This window comes from Palaemon carinicauda, chromosome 8, assembly GCF_036898095.1.
Source record: "Palaemon carinicauda isolate YSFRI2023 chromosome 8, ASM3689809v2, whole genome shotgun sequence".
NCBI classification, from domain to species: Eukaryota; Metazoa; Arthropoda; class Malacostraca; order Decapoda; family Palaemonidae; genus Palaemon; species Palaemon carinicauda.
The window spans coordinates 117,068,071-117,085,885 of NC_090732.1; the positions used below are offsets into that span (position 1 = coordinate 117,068,071).

General features: G+C 34.8%; 1 protein-coding gene and 1 long non-coding RNA gene across 3 annotated transcripts in view; one reads left to right on the plus strand and one right to left on the minus strand.

Annotated features, from left to right (window-relative positions):
* Positions 1-562, minus strand: part of LOC137645850 (protein tipE-like) — a 136,851-nt gene extending 136,289 nt beyond the window's left edge. For both annotated transcript variants that reach the window (XM_068378833.1, XM_068378834.1), the window contains exon 1: positions 1-562. This exon is cut by the window's left edge and continues 665 nt beyond it. In XM_068378833.1, the coding sequence (XP_068234934.1) occupies positions 1-312 (312 nt within the window). In that variant the 5' untranslated portion in view covers positions 313-562.
* Positions 563-15,439: 14,877 nt separating this feature from the next.
* LOC137645855 (uncharacterized) overlaps positions 15,440-17,815 on the plus strand; it is an 89,193-nt gene continuing 86,817 nt past the window's right edge. Inside the window, exon 1 of the long non-coding RNA XR_011045357.1 lies at positions 15,440-15,830. This is a non-coding gene — a long non-coding RNA (uncharacterized lncRNA). The remainder of the gene's footprint in view (positions 15,831-17,815) is intronic.

A 17,815-nucleotide genomic window follows, 5' to 3' on the forward strand; every position in this document is an offset into this window, starting at 1 on the left:
AATGGTCGTGTAGAGCTTGCATAGCGAAGTAAATGAACTTTTGTTGCTACTTTGGCTCCGTCTCTCCTTCAGCAACTCTTTCAAAGCCTGTTTGCCAGCATCGAAATGTGAGGGAGAAGGCGGCGGTGCCTGCTTTTTGGCCTTATCTTTAGATTTCTTGTGGGGTACTTTCGACTTTTTCTTGTGGTCTTTGTGGTGGGAAATTTCCTTGTGGCGGTCCTGTTTGGGAGAAATGCTTTGGTGGCCATAGTCAATTTTCAAAGGGCGCACTACAGTCGACCCTTCTAACTCCTCAGCTGCTGGTACCATCATCACAACCCAAAAAATGACACTCCGTTCCACGTCATCACAATGTCCTTCGCGCACTAATGAACGAAATACCGGCGGTAATACTGGAATGGAGATTTCTCATCACGTGAACAAGTAATCATTGTTCGGCTGAGGTCCACTCTGCAATGAGCATCCAGAAGGTGCAAGGCCCACCGCACCCGTTACCACTGCCACCTCACGGGCAATCTACGAACTACACCTGTCCCGCGGATATATGCACGAACGGCCCGGTATTGCCAGAGACGGGAATAGAATGAGGTTATACAGTAGTTGAGAAACCTATGAGATCAAAAAGAAAGAGACGGTCCTAAGACATTAACTTCCAAGTGCCTGTTAGATGTTTATAAAGGACAATAAACATAAGAAAATGTATCGGTAGACTAGAAAAAATTAATATCTATAGTAGTAGATGAATTAAAGTTGTCATAAAAATGACAACCGAAGTGTAATGTAATGATATAGTAAAAGAATGATTTTAGACGGAAATTCTAGGCTTATAAAACATGAAAAAGATAATCATAACAACAAAATATACTTATCGAGTGAATGGGAAACAATCCAGACGTGAATATTTGTTATAAATAAAGATAAAACTTATAAACGTATCTGTTTTAGTTGTAGATTCTATATATATATATATATATATATATATATATATATATATATATATATATATATATATATATATATATATATATATATATATATATATATATAGAATATGTAATATATATATATATATATAATATATATATATATATATATATATATATATATATATATATATATATATATATATATATATATATATGTGTGTGTGTGTGTGTGTGTGTGTGTGTGTGTGTGTGTGTGTGTGTGTGTATATATATATATCATATTTATATATGTGTGTATGTATATGTATATATATACATATATATATATATATATATATATATATATATATATATATATATATATATATATATATATATATATATATATATACTCAGGAAGAACAAATGGGGTTAGAAGAGAAAGGTTAGTAATTATGATGACACCAAGAGCAGAAAAGGCATTAACGGAATGGAGAGCTGTCAATAGTAGATTGTTACTTGCAAAGTTCATATCAAAGCAGTGCAATATAAGTATTATAGTTTGCTATGCATCAACAAATGATTCCCCTTAAGAAAGGAAAGATGAATACTATGAAGAACTGCAGAGTGTGATAGATGAGATCCCAGAGAGATATATGAAAATTGTGATTGGTGATTTCAATGCTAAAATTTGGAAGGAATAAGCAATGTATAGAGAATGTGATTGGTGTTGAGGGTCTTTGCGAAGCTCCAAATGAAAATGGGGCACATTTTATATGTTTTTGTTCAACGAGCAATCTTGTTATTAGAAATACTCTTTTCCAACACAAGGATATCCCCAAATATACGTGGACTTCACCATGTGGAAATTATAAAAAATTAATAAAGAGAGAAGGAGGACTCTGAGAAATGTAAGAAGCTATAGAGGTGCAGATATTAGTAATGATCACCAGCTATTCATTTCCACTTTGAAATTAAAACTGAAAGCACCCAACAAAACTATAGATAGAATACCTAGATTTGATACAACTAAGCTTGTAGAAGATGAACATAGAGAAACCTTTGCAATTGAATGTAATAATCAGTTTGCAGTTTTAGAGACTTTAAGAGACGAAGAGCAAACAGTTAATGAAGTATAGTGTGATATCATGAACATATATCAGTCAGTTGGTAGTGAAGTTTTGGGACATGCAGTTACAAGGAGAAAGCCGTGGATATCAAACGATACTTGGGATCCTATAAAAAGGAGACAAAGACAGAAATTGATTGTTGAAAGTTTTAGAGGAAATAATTAAAATTACAGGGTAGGGCATGCTAAGTATTCTAGTATTTATAGTGAGGTCAAAAGAAAAGTCAGGAATGACTGGAGAGAATATTTAGACAGGAAAGCAGATGAGGTTGACAAAGCTATGAATTCAGGGAGTGCATATGGTGTAAGAATTGCTAATAGAATTATTAATGAAAACTCTAATTGGGCAAAAAGGAATAAGCATATACCCATCAAAAAGAGAGTTTGATCAGTTATAACAACCGAAGGTGAAGAAAGGCATCGTTGGATGGAACACTTTAGTGAGGTCATGAGTAGGAGGTATGAAGGAAATAATTTGATTGATATACCTGAAACTGAAGAAGACCTTGATGTGCCCATTAATGAATTCATTGTGCTCGAAGTCGAAACTATCATTAAAAACTTAAGAGATGGAAAACCCCTGAGTACGATGGAAGAACTGCTGAGATGATATTGGACGAAAATGAAGTGACTCCCAGAATACTTACAAGATTATTTTGTAGAATGTGGCATGAAGAGGCAACACCTGATGAATGGAAGCTAGGAGTGTTGGTGAAAATGGCAAAAAAGGGGGATCTGACTGATTGCAATAATTACAGAGATATCACACTTAAGTCCGTTGTCATGAAAATATATAGTATGCTCATTCTAAAGAGACTAGAGAAAGATTGATGAAAAGCTGAAAGATGAACAAGCAGGATTCATAAAAGGTAGAAGTTTTATTGACAAAATTTTCATTTTAAGACATGTGGTACAGCAATGTGTACAATATAGAAATCCACTTTTGATGGCATTTGTGGAAAATGAAAAAGCCTTTGATTATGTGCACCGGCCAATTTTGTGGAGAGTCCTACGTTATTATGGAATTCCTCTTAAATGTGTGAATGTGATTAAGTCTGATCATGAGCAAAGTAAGTACAAAGTTAATGTTAGTGGAGTCCTATCAAATGAATTTCCAGTGAACAGTGGATAACTCAAAGGGAATGTGTTGTCACCTATGTTGTTCATCCACACCATGGACTTTGTAATGCATAGAACAGTTGGGGATGGTGGAGAAGGATTGGACTGTATTGGTAACAGGAAATTAGCTGACCTAGAGTATGCTGATGACGCTGTCCTTATTAGTAGAACACCCCAGGACTTGCAAAGACTGCTTACCAGAATGCGTGAAATATCACAGGAGGTTAGGGTCAAGATAAATAGAAGAAAGACAGAGATGATGAAAACGGAATATGCAATGGACGATGAAATATCATTGGAAGGAGAAAGGATTAATGAAGTGGTATCATTTAAATATTTAGGAAATATGATCTCTAATACAGTCTTAAGAACTGGAGTTTAATGAAAGACTGAAGAAAGCAAATCAGACAATGGCTTGGTTAAGTAAAATTTGGAAATCAAATCGCCTGAAATTACATATAAAAATCAGGCTATATATCAGTTTAGTGAGATCAGTGTTACTGTAAGGACATGAGTCGTGGTATGACAATGTAGCAATGTCCAACAGATTTTGTAGATTTGAGAACAAAGCCCTCAAAAGAATATTGGGAGTTAAATGGTAGGACAAGATAAAAAATGAAACTGTAAGAGAGATTACTCGAGTGCCTTATGTAGATGAGATCATGGTGAGAGGCAGATGGAGATGGTTTGAACATGCTCTTCGCGCTCCACAGGAGAGATGAGCTCACCAAACTTTCAACTGGGCTCCACATGTCACTAGAATAGTTAGAAGACCCAGGCCTACTTGGCTGAAGACTATGAAACGTGAAGTACGAGATGATGAATGAAGAAGTATTGATTTAAAAGCTCAAGATAGAGACGATTGGCGAAATCTAACAGAGGCCCTTTGCGTCGGTGGGCGAGGGTTGGTGGTGATGATGATGATGATGATATATATATATATATATATATATATATATATATATATATATATATATATATATATATATATATATATATATATATCATCAGCCGTTACTATTCCAATGCAGAACAAAGGTCTCAAACATGTCCTCCCACTTGCGTCTGCTTATGGTCTTTCTGTGGCAGTCCACACCCTCGAACTTTCTTAATTTCGTCAATCCATCGTCTTCTCTGCCTTTATAATGCTAATGATAAACAATAGATGGACATTGAGAAAAACAGAATGGGTCCCTCTATATATACATATATATATATATATATATATATATATATATATATATATATATATATATATATATATACACACACACATATATATATATATATATATATATATATACATATCTATATATATACCCACATATATACACACATATATATACAGTATATATATATATATATATATATATATATATATATATATATATATATATATACATATATATATATATATATATATATATATATATATATATATATATGTGTGTGTATGTGTGTGTATATATATGTATATATATATATATATATATATATATATATATATATATATATATATATATATATATGAGTGTAGATATAGACTATACAGTATAATATGTGTTCATCATCGATCAATAATAATATTTAACAAGGGTATCTCCAGAAAGATACAACCCATCAGTTACAGCTATGTTCATTTTTTAACTGCAGAATTGTGAGTGATCCCCCTGCATAGTCAAACTTCCACAGCATTGGTCGCTTCCTAAGCCTACACAGAAGGCTCATAACCCACCTACACGTTTTTCACTATTCACTTTTGTCCTTCCCAGATAGCAATGCCCTTTCTTTGCCGTTAATCTTTCGCATTTTCTAATCATCCCTTTCTATGCCTTCCTTGGTTTCTACCTCTTAGGACTTCTGAATTATAAAATTTTCAACAACTTATCGTTGTCGTCATCTGTTCTTTCATTCACATTCATCATCCACACCTTGCTTTCTTAAAAGAGAGAGGCCTCAATAATTCCTTCATGTATTCCCAACTTGGCTTCCACAGACAATTCGTCTCATACCAATCTTTGGTCCTCAATCCTCATCCTCTTACCTTTCTTACTTATTCTGTGAATCACCTTATCTTTCATCTTACCATCCATTATATTATTTACTCCAAGATAATCATATGAGACAACCTCTTCATTCCTTCCATGTTCTATATTAACCTTCATTATTGACTATCTTTACCTTTATTCTCTGAATATTATATACTCTTAACTTTTTCCTCATATAAATACTTTTGAACTCCGTTGCCTGTACCTGTAGTTTTTCTTTACTGTCCCCAGTCAGCACAGTATTATATACTACATCAACCGTTCCATAATCCATAGAGAAATCATCTCATCCTTAATTCTTTTTCTATCTAAAAGTTTTGACACAATCTTCCTTTCAATCATGAAAATTTCTTATTACTCTTGGTACTCTGTCATCTATGCCTTACGCTATAAATATCTCAATCCATTCTATCATATAACCTAACCTTCTCCTTTCACTTTCAAACTTTTCTCATATAACTGTTTTATAACTAGTTTTTGATCTACACATAATATTCCTTGTTTAAGCTCACAAAGCTTTGCCTTTCTGTTATTCTGTCACCCGTCTTGCTTTCTCAACTAAAATCCTACCATAAATCTTTCCTTCTAAACTAAGAAATATCATATGCCTATAATTTTTACTATCTCGTTTCATCACACCCACCCCTTTTCTACCTTTCTTTTATCCAGACATACCTTACAAACCCTCGTCAGCCATTCAATTACTCTATTTCCACTGCATTACAGCATCTTCTTTGCCTTTGTAATGTCGTCAGTTCCAGATGTCTTCTTTTCCTCCCCTCATCTCGCCTTTCTTTAGTCCTTACCAATTGCTTCGACAGGTACTCCTAGCTTTACAATAACTCTTTCAGGTCTTACACCACTCGGTTCTGCCTTTTTTCTATTGTCTCTCTATACTCATTAAACAAATCCAGGACTTCATTCAAGTTAGACATCATCTCTTCATTTGCATCTTTCTTTAAAAAATCTATTATTCCATTAGCATTTCTGTTTCTAATTCCATGTAAAAAAAAAAAAAACTTTATTTTCCACAAAGTTCTTATTAACTTTATCTCCTCTATTTTTGTTACTAGCCATCTTTTATTGAACTAAATTCTTGACTACCATATCCATTTTCTTCTATATCTACACCTGTTCTTTTCTTCTATCAGAAACTGCACCTCAAAATAATCGCCCGTTTTCATTCACTAAACCTTCTACTTTCACTTGCTTGTTTTTATTTCTCCATTCTATTGTTATTTTTTTTTTACCCCTCAAACGGTCCTTGCTGTCCCCATGATCTTATAGAATTTAAAAACTGTCTATCCACTCCTTTCGTCTCTGTTTCTCTAACTATTTCTCCAGTTTGCTTTTCTCACTCCCTTCTTATGATGTTTATCATCCATTGTCTTATCCATATTTACAGCCATATCTTCACACTCTCTTCTCCAATTTATATTGACCTTAACTTGTACTTCAATATTTTCACCATTTCAGCCATCAACTTGATCTTCCATCTACACATCATCTAGTAAACTCATTTCCTTACTATTTTCTCTCTCCCAAGTATACTTATTGACCTTCTTCAAAGGGAACAGCGTATTTCCAGCGATCAAGCTTCATTCCTAAAATATCTTTTATATAACTCTCACCCTTCTCATTTACTACAGGAACTCCATACTTACCAAAAACTTCATATATTTCTCTCTTGTCAGACTTTCGATTCACATCGTGCACAATCACCCTTTCATGTTTTTCAGGCACGTATTCACCTGGCAAAGATTTCCTCACATCTTTTATTCTAGATCGTATATCTTCAATATCACAAGTTTACCCTTCCTACACTAAATATTACCCACATAATCTTCAACCAGAACATTAGTAGTATTTCACTCATCCCCAGAGTTTTCATGAAACTAGTTACACCAAATCTTCACTAGCACAACGCCTTTCAGAAACCCATCACACAATTACTCTTTGTCTTTCACATTCCTGTGAACAATGCCTTTTCAGTATGGCCTCACTAGGAGTCAAGTGTGCAACTTTTTCCCCTTGAACAAATTAGATATTACACATTGTGTTTCTTTTCCATTATATTCGGTCACATTCAAAACACCAAGATTTGCATGGTTATGTTAATATTATCTATACAATAGCAATATACGGAGAAAGAGGCTGACAAATCCGATCTTTCGACCATTTGGTGACTTGCAATACACAAAGGAGTGAGAATCCATAAATGAAACTTATTGCTTTTGATCCCAGAAGATGGAGCTTATCTGCTACAAATTGAGCATTCTCTCCCGCAAAGGGGTCTCCAAACCTTAGGCGTTCCGTTGCCTTAAGGTACAACATATTTGCACTCTAAACTATTGGCCGTTCCTGGGGCACCAGTGTGCAGATTTTGTCTCTTAACAGTTTACAAAGAAATACAAAAATATTTAGATCTAAGGCCCTGTCGAACTTGATTTTACCCATTTCTAGGGAATGGCCTAAAACTTTCGGATATGAATACCTCATAACCTAAAAATGCTTAAAGTACCTACCTGTTTCGGTTCAAAAGTGCCTTGAAGAGAAACAATATTATGCATTACCATAGAAATAAATTGCAAGTGTTTACATGGGTGCCACGGCACAAAATTTATTGAAACTGTTATTCATTAGTAGTAGTTGCATAACACTTCCGCTTAACTATGTTCTAATACTTATCAAGATAACAAATAATTAATGATAAAATGAGTAATTGAAAAATATAAAGATGTGGGGGATTGAGATGATAACCATCGTCATTTGTGATAAAAATATATCTAACTATTATTTTTATTTCCCCGTAAATCTCTCTCTCTCTCTCTCTCTCTCTCTCTCTCTCTCTCTCTCTCTCTCTCCATACACGTACACAAGTTTTAAACTAAAAAATTCTTCATCCAAGGAAGGGGAATTCTTTCTGACCAAGGTGCGTCTAAGGAAAGACCTAAGAAAATTAAACTGACCCGAAAGGGTTCCAGAGTTTCGGGGAAAACTGTTTATGAGGTCCTTCCTTTACCCTAAATCTTTATTTTTTGCTTTTTAATGATATTTTCTTTTCTTTATTGTTCCAGTACAATGGTCTTCAATTTTAATCATATGATGAAAGCAAGACGGAATAATGACGACAGCAGAGAAGGATGCTTACTTCGGATCAGAGAATGAATTTTCTCATATACATTTACAAAATACTTGACATAAATTTTCTTTCGTTGCTCTATTTCTACGGACAGCTCTTAGTAAGAGATTTGTAGCCTAATGTGTCTGACTAAATTCTATTTCTTGTTCTTTTACTCTCCTTATTGATATGGAAATAATAGAATGATCCCCTATGTGCATGAGCTTTCTAACTGTGTGTGTATGACTATTGATGTACTGCATTCTTCCATATAGATAAGCGCATATAAAGACGACATAATTCCATTCTTATGTTCCTCATTACTATTTTACGATCACTACTATCAAGACGAAAGAATATGCATGCAATGCACACACAAACTCACACACACACACACACACACACACACACACACACACATATATATATATATATATATATATATATATATATATATATATATATATATATATATATATATATATATATACAGCATATATACACTACGTATATCCTTCTCTTGGTGGGGATACCTTAACGTGGTGAAAGGATTTGCGTATTGCCATGGTCAGCATTAGTCAGGGTCACCCATCTAGGGCTGGTTTGCTGTGATCGATCAGAGGAAAATCTCCCACCATCACCAATCCGCACAGGCCAGCGTGGTAATGAAAACTGACTAAACCACAAGTATGAAGGGAGATGTCTGAGGCCTTTGTTTTGCAGTGGACTAGAAATTGTTGTTGTTGCATATATATATATATATATATATATATATATATATATATATATATATATATATATATATATATATGTATGTATATATATATATATATATATATATATATATATATATATATATATATATATATATAGATAGATAGATAGATAGATAGATATATGTGTATGTATTTAAACATTGTATGTAAACACATACATGCATGTGTGTGTGACTGACGCAGTATGAATAGGTGGGGACAAACTGTTATTGAACCTTTTGTGAAGTGATTGATGCTGGGCAATTTTCCTAAAAGGGAGTTTATTTGTTAGTAAAACTAGGCATATGGTTACATATCCATCTTACGATAAAAACTTTATAATTAGACGTACTATGGCATATTTTACAAAAAGCAGCAAAAAACTGGTTTATGTTACTTTCCTAAGCGATTGACGTCAGATTTCGATTACCATTTTCCTGATTCAGCCACACAATGCGAATTACATTATAATGAAGTCGCATCATTATATGAATCTATAAAGAGACCATGTAAGATATGATTTTCATTTTAGTGCTCTGGACAATTATTTTCAAAATGTTTTTTGTTTATGAAATTCGTGTCGTCTGATCAGGCACCGAGGCACAGGAGGCCAATCAGCATTGAAATGCAAATAGGGAAAAACTACGCGGTTGCAATATGGAGTAAACGTTAAAATTTTAAATGCCTACATTGCACTGCGTAAGGTGCACTGACGGCACTACCCATTATGATGACCGACATAATATTTTCCTCGAGTACTCAATTGTAAATATTTCATAGTCAAGTGAAATTTGAAACTTCTACCCAACATATTTACATATGCATTATACAATATTAAAGATAAATCAAGGGAACCAGCCAGAAAGCCTAATTCTGGACTTCCCTTTCTCAGCACGGAGCTTTAAGTAGACCACTATAACCAAGACAAACTACCATTATTATCTTAGTTTATCGAATAAACATATTTTACCATTAATTTGCCCAACTCCTTATATGACGATCATAACATACGCGAATGCATATTTTATCCAAAACCAGTCTGAATGTGTGTGGGTGATTTTGACTTCGTAAATTATGTATAAAATACATTAGGTATATCAATGAATAAATAATAAGACGTTTTGAATTGAGAAGCAACTTACTACGATGAATCGATAGCAATCCGTCATACATATAACTAACACGTAATAAAATAATAAACAAAAGCTGGTAAATTACGTTATTCTAATCATTTATATCAAAATGTACTAAATGGAGATGGAAAACTTTATAAGCTTGTAATATCTAACAATTCAAATGGATTCAGAATGAAACTGCCAGGTAACATTACGATGGATATCACTTTGTTATTGTAATTTTGCTTCGCTGTCGGTCGCCTTTTGTCTCTGCTAGTTTCAATGAAAGAAATGAAAACATTGTTATCAATTCTATATATGTACATCATGATATATATATATATATATATATATATATATATATATATATATATATATATGTATGTATATATATATATATATACACATATATATATATATATATATATATATATATATATATATATATACATATATATATATATATATATATATATATATATATATATATATATATATATATATATATATATATATATATATATAAGCGTTACATATGAATAGGTACATAGTATATATCTACTGTGCATGTATACATACATACATACATACATACATATATATATATATATATATATATATATATATATATATGTAAGTATATATACATGCACAGTAGATATATACTATACACCTATTCATATGTAAAGCTTATATATATATATATATATATATATATATATATATATATATATATATATATATATATATTCAATATTTCAATAACTGAATGTGTGATGTGTCAACTTATGCGTGAATATTGCAGTTCAATTTGTGGGTCTTGCAAAGGGTCTTCAATGTAGTGGGACATATTATAAAGGCCTATAAACAATGGTTACCCAAATTTCCATTTAAGGTTTACATTAGGTCAAATTTATGCTAACATGGGTTATTATGCCAGCTAAGGCCTTTAAATAAAGTGACCTATAAGTGTGATGATAAAGTGCTATTCCAGCATGAATTTTTGCACAAAGGTGTCTTAGAAGAGTATATGACTTTGGCACAAGGGTGTAGATGATGTATGATAATATGATGTGGTAAGGTCTTATGCCAGAGTGAACTTTTGCAAGATGTCCCCTAGGTGAGGTAAAATGTTGTGCTGGCGCGGACTTTTTACACAATGGTGTTCTTGAGTGCGGTAAGATATTTTGCTAGCACAAAACTTTACAAAACGATTTCCCATAAGCGTGTTAAGAAGTCATGCTATCAAGGGTTTTTGCCCACTGAGTGGTGCTGTACACTGTTGTCATCATAGACCTTTGCAAAAAGTATCCCTTATTTGTGGTAAAACATTATGCTAGCTAGGGTTGTTGTTCAAAAGATGGTCCTGTGTGGTTTTATGCGAATACAGGCTTTTACGTAGAGGTATCCTGTAAAGTGCTGTATTAATATGGGTCTTTGCATAGAGGTACCAGTGATAAAGAGTTATGGTAAAAAGGGCCTTTGCATAAAGTGTCGAGTGATAAGGTGTTAGCATGGGCCTTTGCACAAAGGTTCCCATAAATGAAGGAAGGGGCATATGACATTGAAGCCCTTTACACAAAAAGTGTCCAATAATTGTTATAAGGTGTTATGTCAGTATGGGACTCTGCACAAAATTGTTCCTTAAGTGTGGGGGAAGCTCACCTACTTCATTCGCAGAGCGGATCCTGACAGTGCACCCGCAGTTCATGATCCGAGGAAAACTGCTTCATCACTGAACTTTTTTCAGTATATGGACTTTGAGCGTCTTCGCTCATATACTGGATGGAAATGAACTGAAGCATTATGTGGTGGGGGCAGGTAGTGTATTAAAACCTTTTGTCTAGTGCTGCGATGAACAGTTAATTGATTGGGACTATCAATTAGGGTGAAAAGGTGTTGTCACTTCCAGTGTAATACCTTTTAAGTGAGTGTCACCATGGTGACACTAGACTGTTCAAAATCTCAGATGTGGAATTATACAGATAACACTTGTGCCGTGTGTATATAGTACACAATGTTCATAGTATATAACATTTACAGAATTTATATTGGTAAAATTTATCAAAATTTTCAGTTTTAGAGTGGCACTCATAATTTTTTCCCTTTTAGGGAGGGAAAAATATTTTCTGTATATGTTGTACGCATAATTCCTTTAACACGTTACATTCGTTACACTCGTTTTTCCATTTAGTCTTTTATTCGAAATAAATGTCTATTAGAATGTAATTGCGTCTTATTTTGCCCTGCAATTTGCACATCAAATATGGCAGAGTTCTCTTATTTATTTAATTAAACCTCATATCATTGTATGCTTACAAACAATGGATATAGTTGACACTTATATTGTTCCAACAATATATACAAACCATGAGACCGTTTGTATATCTGGTGGATACTTGTTTGTTCATACAAAATATGCTACCCTTGAGGCCCCTTTTCTACTGTCTAGTATGACTCTTCCCTGCAGGGGGCAGGAAGCACTAACGTTGTCTATGATTGGTGGTAATGACGGATAACAGTAACGTCATTTGTCTCAATGGTCCAGATGACCGTAGAAAAATTATCCCAAGGTTAAGGCACCTATGAAAATCCAGATACAGTACTTTTTAGTAATTCTCTAGTAAACTTCCATCAGGACGACATGGCTTGAGCCCAAAAAAAATGGATTTTAAGCGAAGCAAAAAATCTATTTTTGGTGAGATAGCCATGTCGTCCTGATGGACCCGCCCTCCTTTTCTATAAGAAAAGGCCTTGGCAGGATCTCTCCCGAAACTACTATACCTGTAGAACCATGCTCAATGCTACTAGGAATATGGCGCCATCTAGATACTCAATAGTAGTACGGGAGGAAGGGTAACCTTGATAACGGCTCCCCTTCTAATTCTCCACTCTTCCCCCTCGAGGCAAAAATTCTATTATTCGGGGTGAAGATTGCTATGTGTCGTATCAAGATATACCCTGATTTATGTGATATCCTTAAGAGATATCTTAAGGATATTTGCTCCAGGAGTTAGAATTCTGGAGACCTAAAGGTAAATTCTCTGGGAATATCACTGTAGTTCAAATATCCCTTGGAAGCTACTTATAGGAACCTTCCATCAGGACAACATGGCTATCTCACCCAAAAATAGATTGTTCGCTTCGCTCAAAATCCGTTTAGGTTGAAAAGTGGTGGGCCAAGAACACTACACTGTGGATGTATAGACCTCCATCGAATGAAGGAGGTCTATCCTTCAGTAAGTCTTTTCCATCAATGCTAACATATATAAATTTTTATTCACCTTAGCCTATATGGCTAGGGTTAACAATTTAACGCATATCAAAAATATAATTTTAATGCTGGAACCATTTTGCCAACCAATTTTGCCTCCCACACTTTTCATTGTAGTTAAAGACGAGAAATTTTGAAGTCGGGGTTGTTAATCAGGATACCTTCAACTTGATTATTTTTGTGATTGAGAAGAATGAGTTAATCTTTAGTACAGAGGTATGCTCGGTTTTTATGTAGGCCTAAGTTAATGTTATTAGATTTATTATTATTATCATTAAATGCTAAGCTACAACCCTAGTTGGAAAAGCAAGATGCTATAAGTCTAGGGGCCCCAACAGGGAAAATAGCCCAGTGAGGAAAAGAAACAAGGAAAAATAGAATATTCTAAGAACAGTAAAAACTTCCAAATAACAAGAGGAAGAGAAACTAGATAGAACAGTGTGCCCGAATGTACCCTCAAGCAAGAGAACTCTAACCCAAGAAAGTGAAAGACCATAGTACAGAGGCTATGGCACTACCCAAGAATAGAGAACAATGGTTTGATTTTGGAGTTTTCTTCTCCTAGAAGAGCTGCTTACCATAGCTAAAGAGTCTCCTCTACCTTTACCAAGAGAAAGTAGCCACTGAACAATTACAGTGCAGTAGTTAACCTCTTGGGAGAAGAAGAATTGTTAGGTAATCTTAGTGCTGTCAGGTGTATGAGCACAGAGGAGAATCTATAAAGAATAGGCCAGACTATTTGGTATCTGTGTAGGTAAAGGGAAAGAACAGTAACCAGAGAGAAAGATCCAATGCAGAACTGTCTGGCCAGTCAAAGGACCCCATAACTCTCTAGTGGTAGTATCTCAACAGGCTTCTGTTTTTATGGCAAGATATTTTAAAGTTATCAGATAGTATTTATAATTCAAAAGGTCGTTTATGAAATTATAATTTTATGAAATATTATGGGTCTCTTCTGTTTGGTGGTCGCCACTAATTTCTAACCAAATTTTCATAAATAGTACAGTTTTTGGTGCTGAATACGAATATGACATTAATTTTTTTGAGAAATAAAGAGATTAAGGATAATGTAAAGATAATCACCTCTTAGGCCTATGTTAGGTTAGGTTAGGTTAAGTTAAGTTAAGTTTAGTTTGTTAGGTTAGGTTAGGTTAGTTTAGGTTAGGTTAACTTACTTCTCTTAAGTAATTGTCGAAATCAACTGTAGTAGCGTGACTTATTTTCAATTCGTTCTCACAGAATTTAATGCTGGAATACTCTTTTGTCCATGAATAAATGAAGAGGATGATTTTCTCTAATGGAATGGAACTGCCATCAAGCCAAGTGTTTTCTCTTACTGAAACTTTCTCACAACAAGCTCTTGTAACAAATCCACCTTACACTTTCATTTGTCTTTTCAATTATCATCTGATGTTTCTTTTTACACAGTTTCTCATTTTCTATTATATTGAATCTGAAGAAATCTAACTGCATCTTCTTCAGTTAAAATATTGGTAAACAACCACTGTAAGTTGTAGTTAATAGTCATCGCGTCCACTGTTATCTCAAATCTACCAGGGTTATTTCAAACGTACCGCGTAACACCTGACTGACTGTACTGTTACGCCCGTTAATTACTATTGCTTGATTAATGCGCGTTGAAAAGTAGTGCACAATAAATCCTCTTTTTGTACAACTATCTTTCATTTCTCGTAAAAATAAATGTCATATTCGTATTCACCACTAAAAACTGTATTAATGATAAAAATTTGGTTAAGAATTAGTGGCGACCACCAAACAGAAAAGATCCAATATTATGTCTGGTAATATGACCAAGAACTTGTGTTAATAGCGAAGAGCGAAGAAGTAAATTGGCGGTTCGGAGTTGTTTGATTATGACAGTGACACAGTCACTCTCACCAGTGTGCCAGATATGGGAATTTATCCCTAGATTTGGTGATTTTGGATGTCTCATGGGGATATTCTGTAGAAATTTCTATGAAGAAGAAACGAAGATGGGCAAACGGTGCACCGGGTGCAGACCTTTATATCATTGCAATTAGTTTGCTTGCACTCACATGAAGTATAGTGAATAATTTCTGTATTACTAAAGCCTACAAGATCAGAAGAAAATATATTTGTGTAAATGGGAAGTTTTGGGTATTTTTATCACGAATTTTGGGAATTTTTAGACTAACCCATGTGGCAATACTGACTCCCACCTTGTTAAAACTTTGTAGTGAAGTGAACCAAAGACTATAAACTGAAGGAGTCTTTGTAGTGAACTGTGAGTCTGTTACACTGAAGTACCGGAATTACAAGTCTATGAATCACCGGAATTACAAGTCGATGAATGGCCAGTAAGGCAACAGCTGCATAATCAAGGTATGTAGGCCGATGTTAGAAAAGACGTTTTGAATTATGAACTTCTATCATAAAAAAAAAAAAAATTCTGGTCGAAGAAAAACCTATTTCACGACAGAACACAAGAAAAAGGTCAAAATCTAGGGAAACCAAGCTGGATATATTTAAATATTACTTAGCCTATACTTCGCACTAGCGTGACCATAACACTATCACAAGGATGTGTATTATCCGGGGCAGTGTTAATGTTAGCCTATCCCGTTATAGAGTTTTATAAACTCAACGGGCACCATGTCCCTAAAATGTTGCCAGGTACAGTACCTTGCCGTTCGTACCCCTAATCGATCATAGGGTGGCATGTTCTTAACCTATCCTAGGAGTAGGACACCTCTGTAGATTTGCTGGTATATAAGTGTGCACTGTATGCATTACTCCAGTGTCTTTGCAACCGTAACGTCTCCGCAGCTGAACCAACTGAAACTATTCATTTCCGACAGGAACGAGTGTCATTTTTTAAGAACAGACACTTTTCTCTAGAATGAAAGTAGTTTTTTCCATAGGTTACATTACCCTGTAATACAGTATAATAATACTGTCCGAGTTATGCTTAAGAGAATGTGCCAGGTTTAATTACATCTGCAAAAGGGGGCGCAACCTTTGAAAACATCAAGGTTAAAGTAGAGCGGCATTTCGCTAACCCAAGGAGGTTTAGGCCTAGTCGCATCTTTGTCTTCCTGGGCAGCATTGATTTGGATGCTATCCACAGTACTGCGGAGGTGTGGAAAGTAGAGCACTGTTGTGAGGCCTTTGCTGAATTACTGAAAAAATTGTGTCCTGATGCTAAACTAATTTTTTCCCAAATATAGAATAGATTCTTTAGAAACCACTGTGAAAGTTTTGGCGAGTGGCGGCAGGATTTCAAGGCAAAATCTAATAAATTCAATAAGTGGTTGAATAAATGGAAGGGCAAGGATAATTTGTTTATAATGAAAGGGGTTGAGGGATTTTCCGACCCACGCCTTTATGTCAGGGATGGAGTACTGTACACCTCAATATTGATGGTAATGTGAAGTTGGCTCTGAGAATGGCTGACTTTTAGTATGAGCAAAAGCCTAAAGTCAAGTTAGTCTAGCTGTTCTAGTGTCAAGTATATATTTATTTCTCTCTAGGCTCATCTGGTTTTTGTAATGTTAGATTTTGTGTATACTGTTATTCCTTATAAGGAAAGAAGCAGTATTGGCCCTTATTTATACTTGTATTAATTTAAGTTTAGGTTAAGTTAGTAACCTTTTCATTTGAATAATGTGTTGATTATCCTAGCTGATGTTGTAAGGACAGTAAGACAAGCGTCACCAAGATCAACTGATACTTTATTCAAATATGCGTGGGAGTATATTACAAGGTGCGGACGGAAAGGTAGGATGGCGCTGGCGCCAAATCAGATTGAATTGCCCCCCCAAAATATATGTGTTTTCTTACACTTACAAATATACGAATTATGAGTTAACAGAAACATGTAATGAAATAATACATATGTCAAAATGTAGCTCTGATAGAGCGGAATACATATACATGGGAAACCACGGTGTGGCGAAAGGAGAATTCAAATAAATAGTGTGTTGATTTTCTGGACGACGAAGGGAGCGGTGTCCTTACAAGTACTCCCCCCCCCCCCCAAGACATCGGGCGGCATAGAGGGCTGATGATCAATCTTTGTATCTTTTCGGGCGTCGGAGGGTTCCTCTTGTTTTTGAACGGAGGGGTGCGCCGGCAGTCGACGTAAGGATCTCTTCCTCTTGTCGTCGTTTGATGATTTTTCTTTCGTTGGGCGCCTTGTTTTGAGGTGGCACTCTGGATCTGCCAGGTCCGGCGGAGGCGGTGTCGCTTCCTTTGAGAAACGCTGGTTTCACGCGGTCTATTGAGACCCAGTCTTCTTGGCCATGGACGTTGAGAAGGAAGGCTTTCGTTGTCTTCTTAATTACCCGGTAGGGGTCTCGATAAGGTCT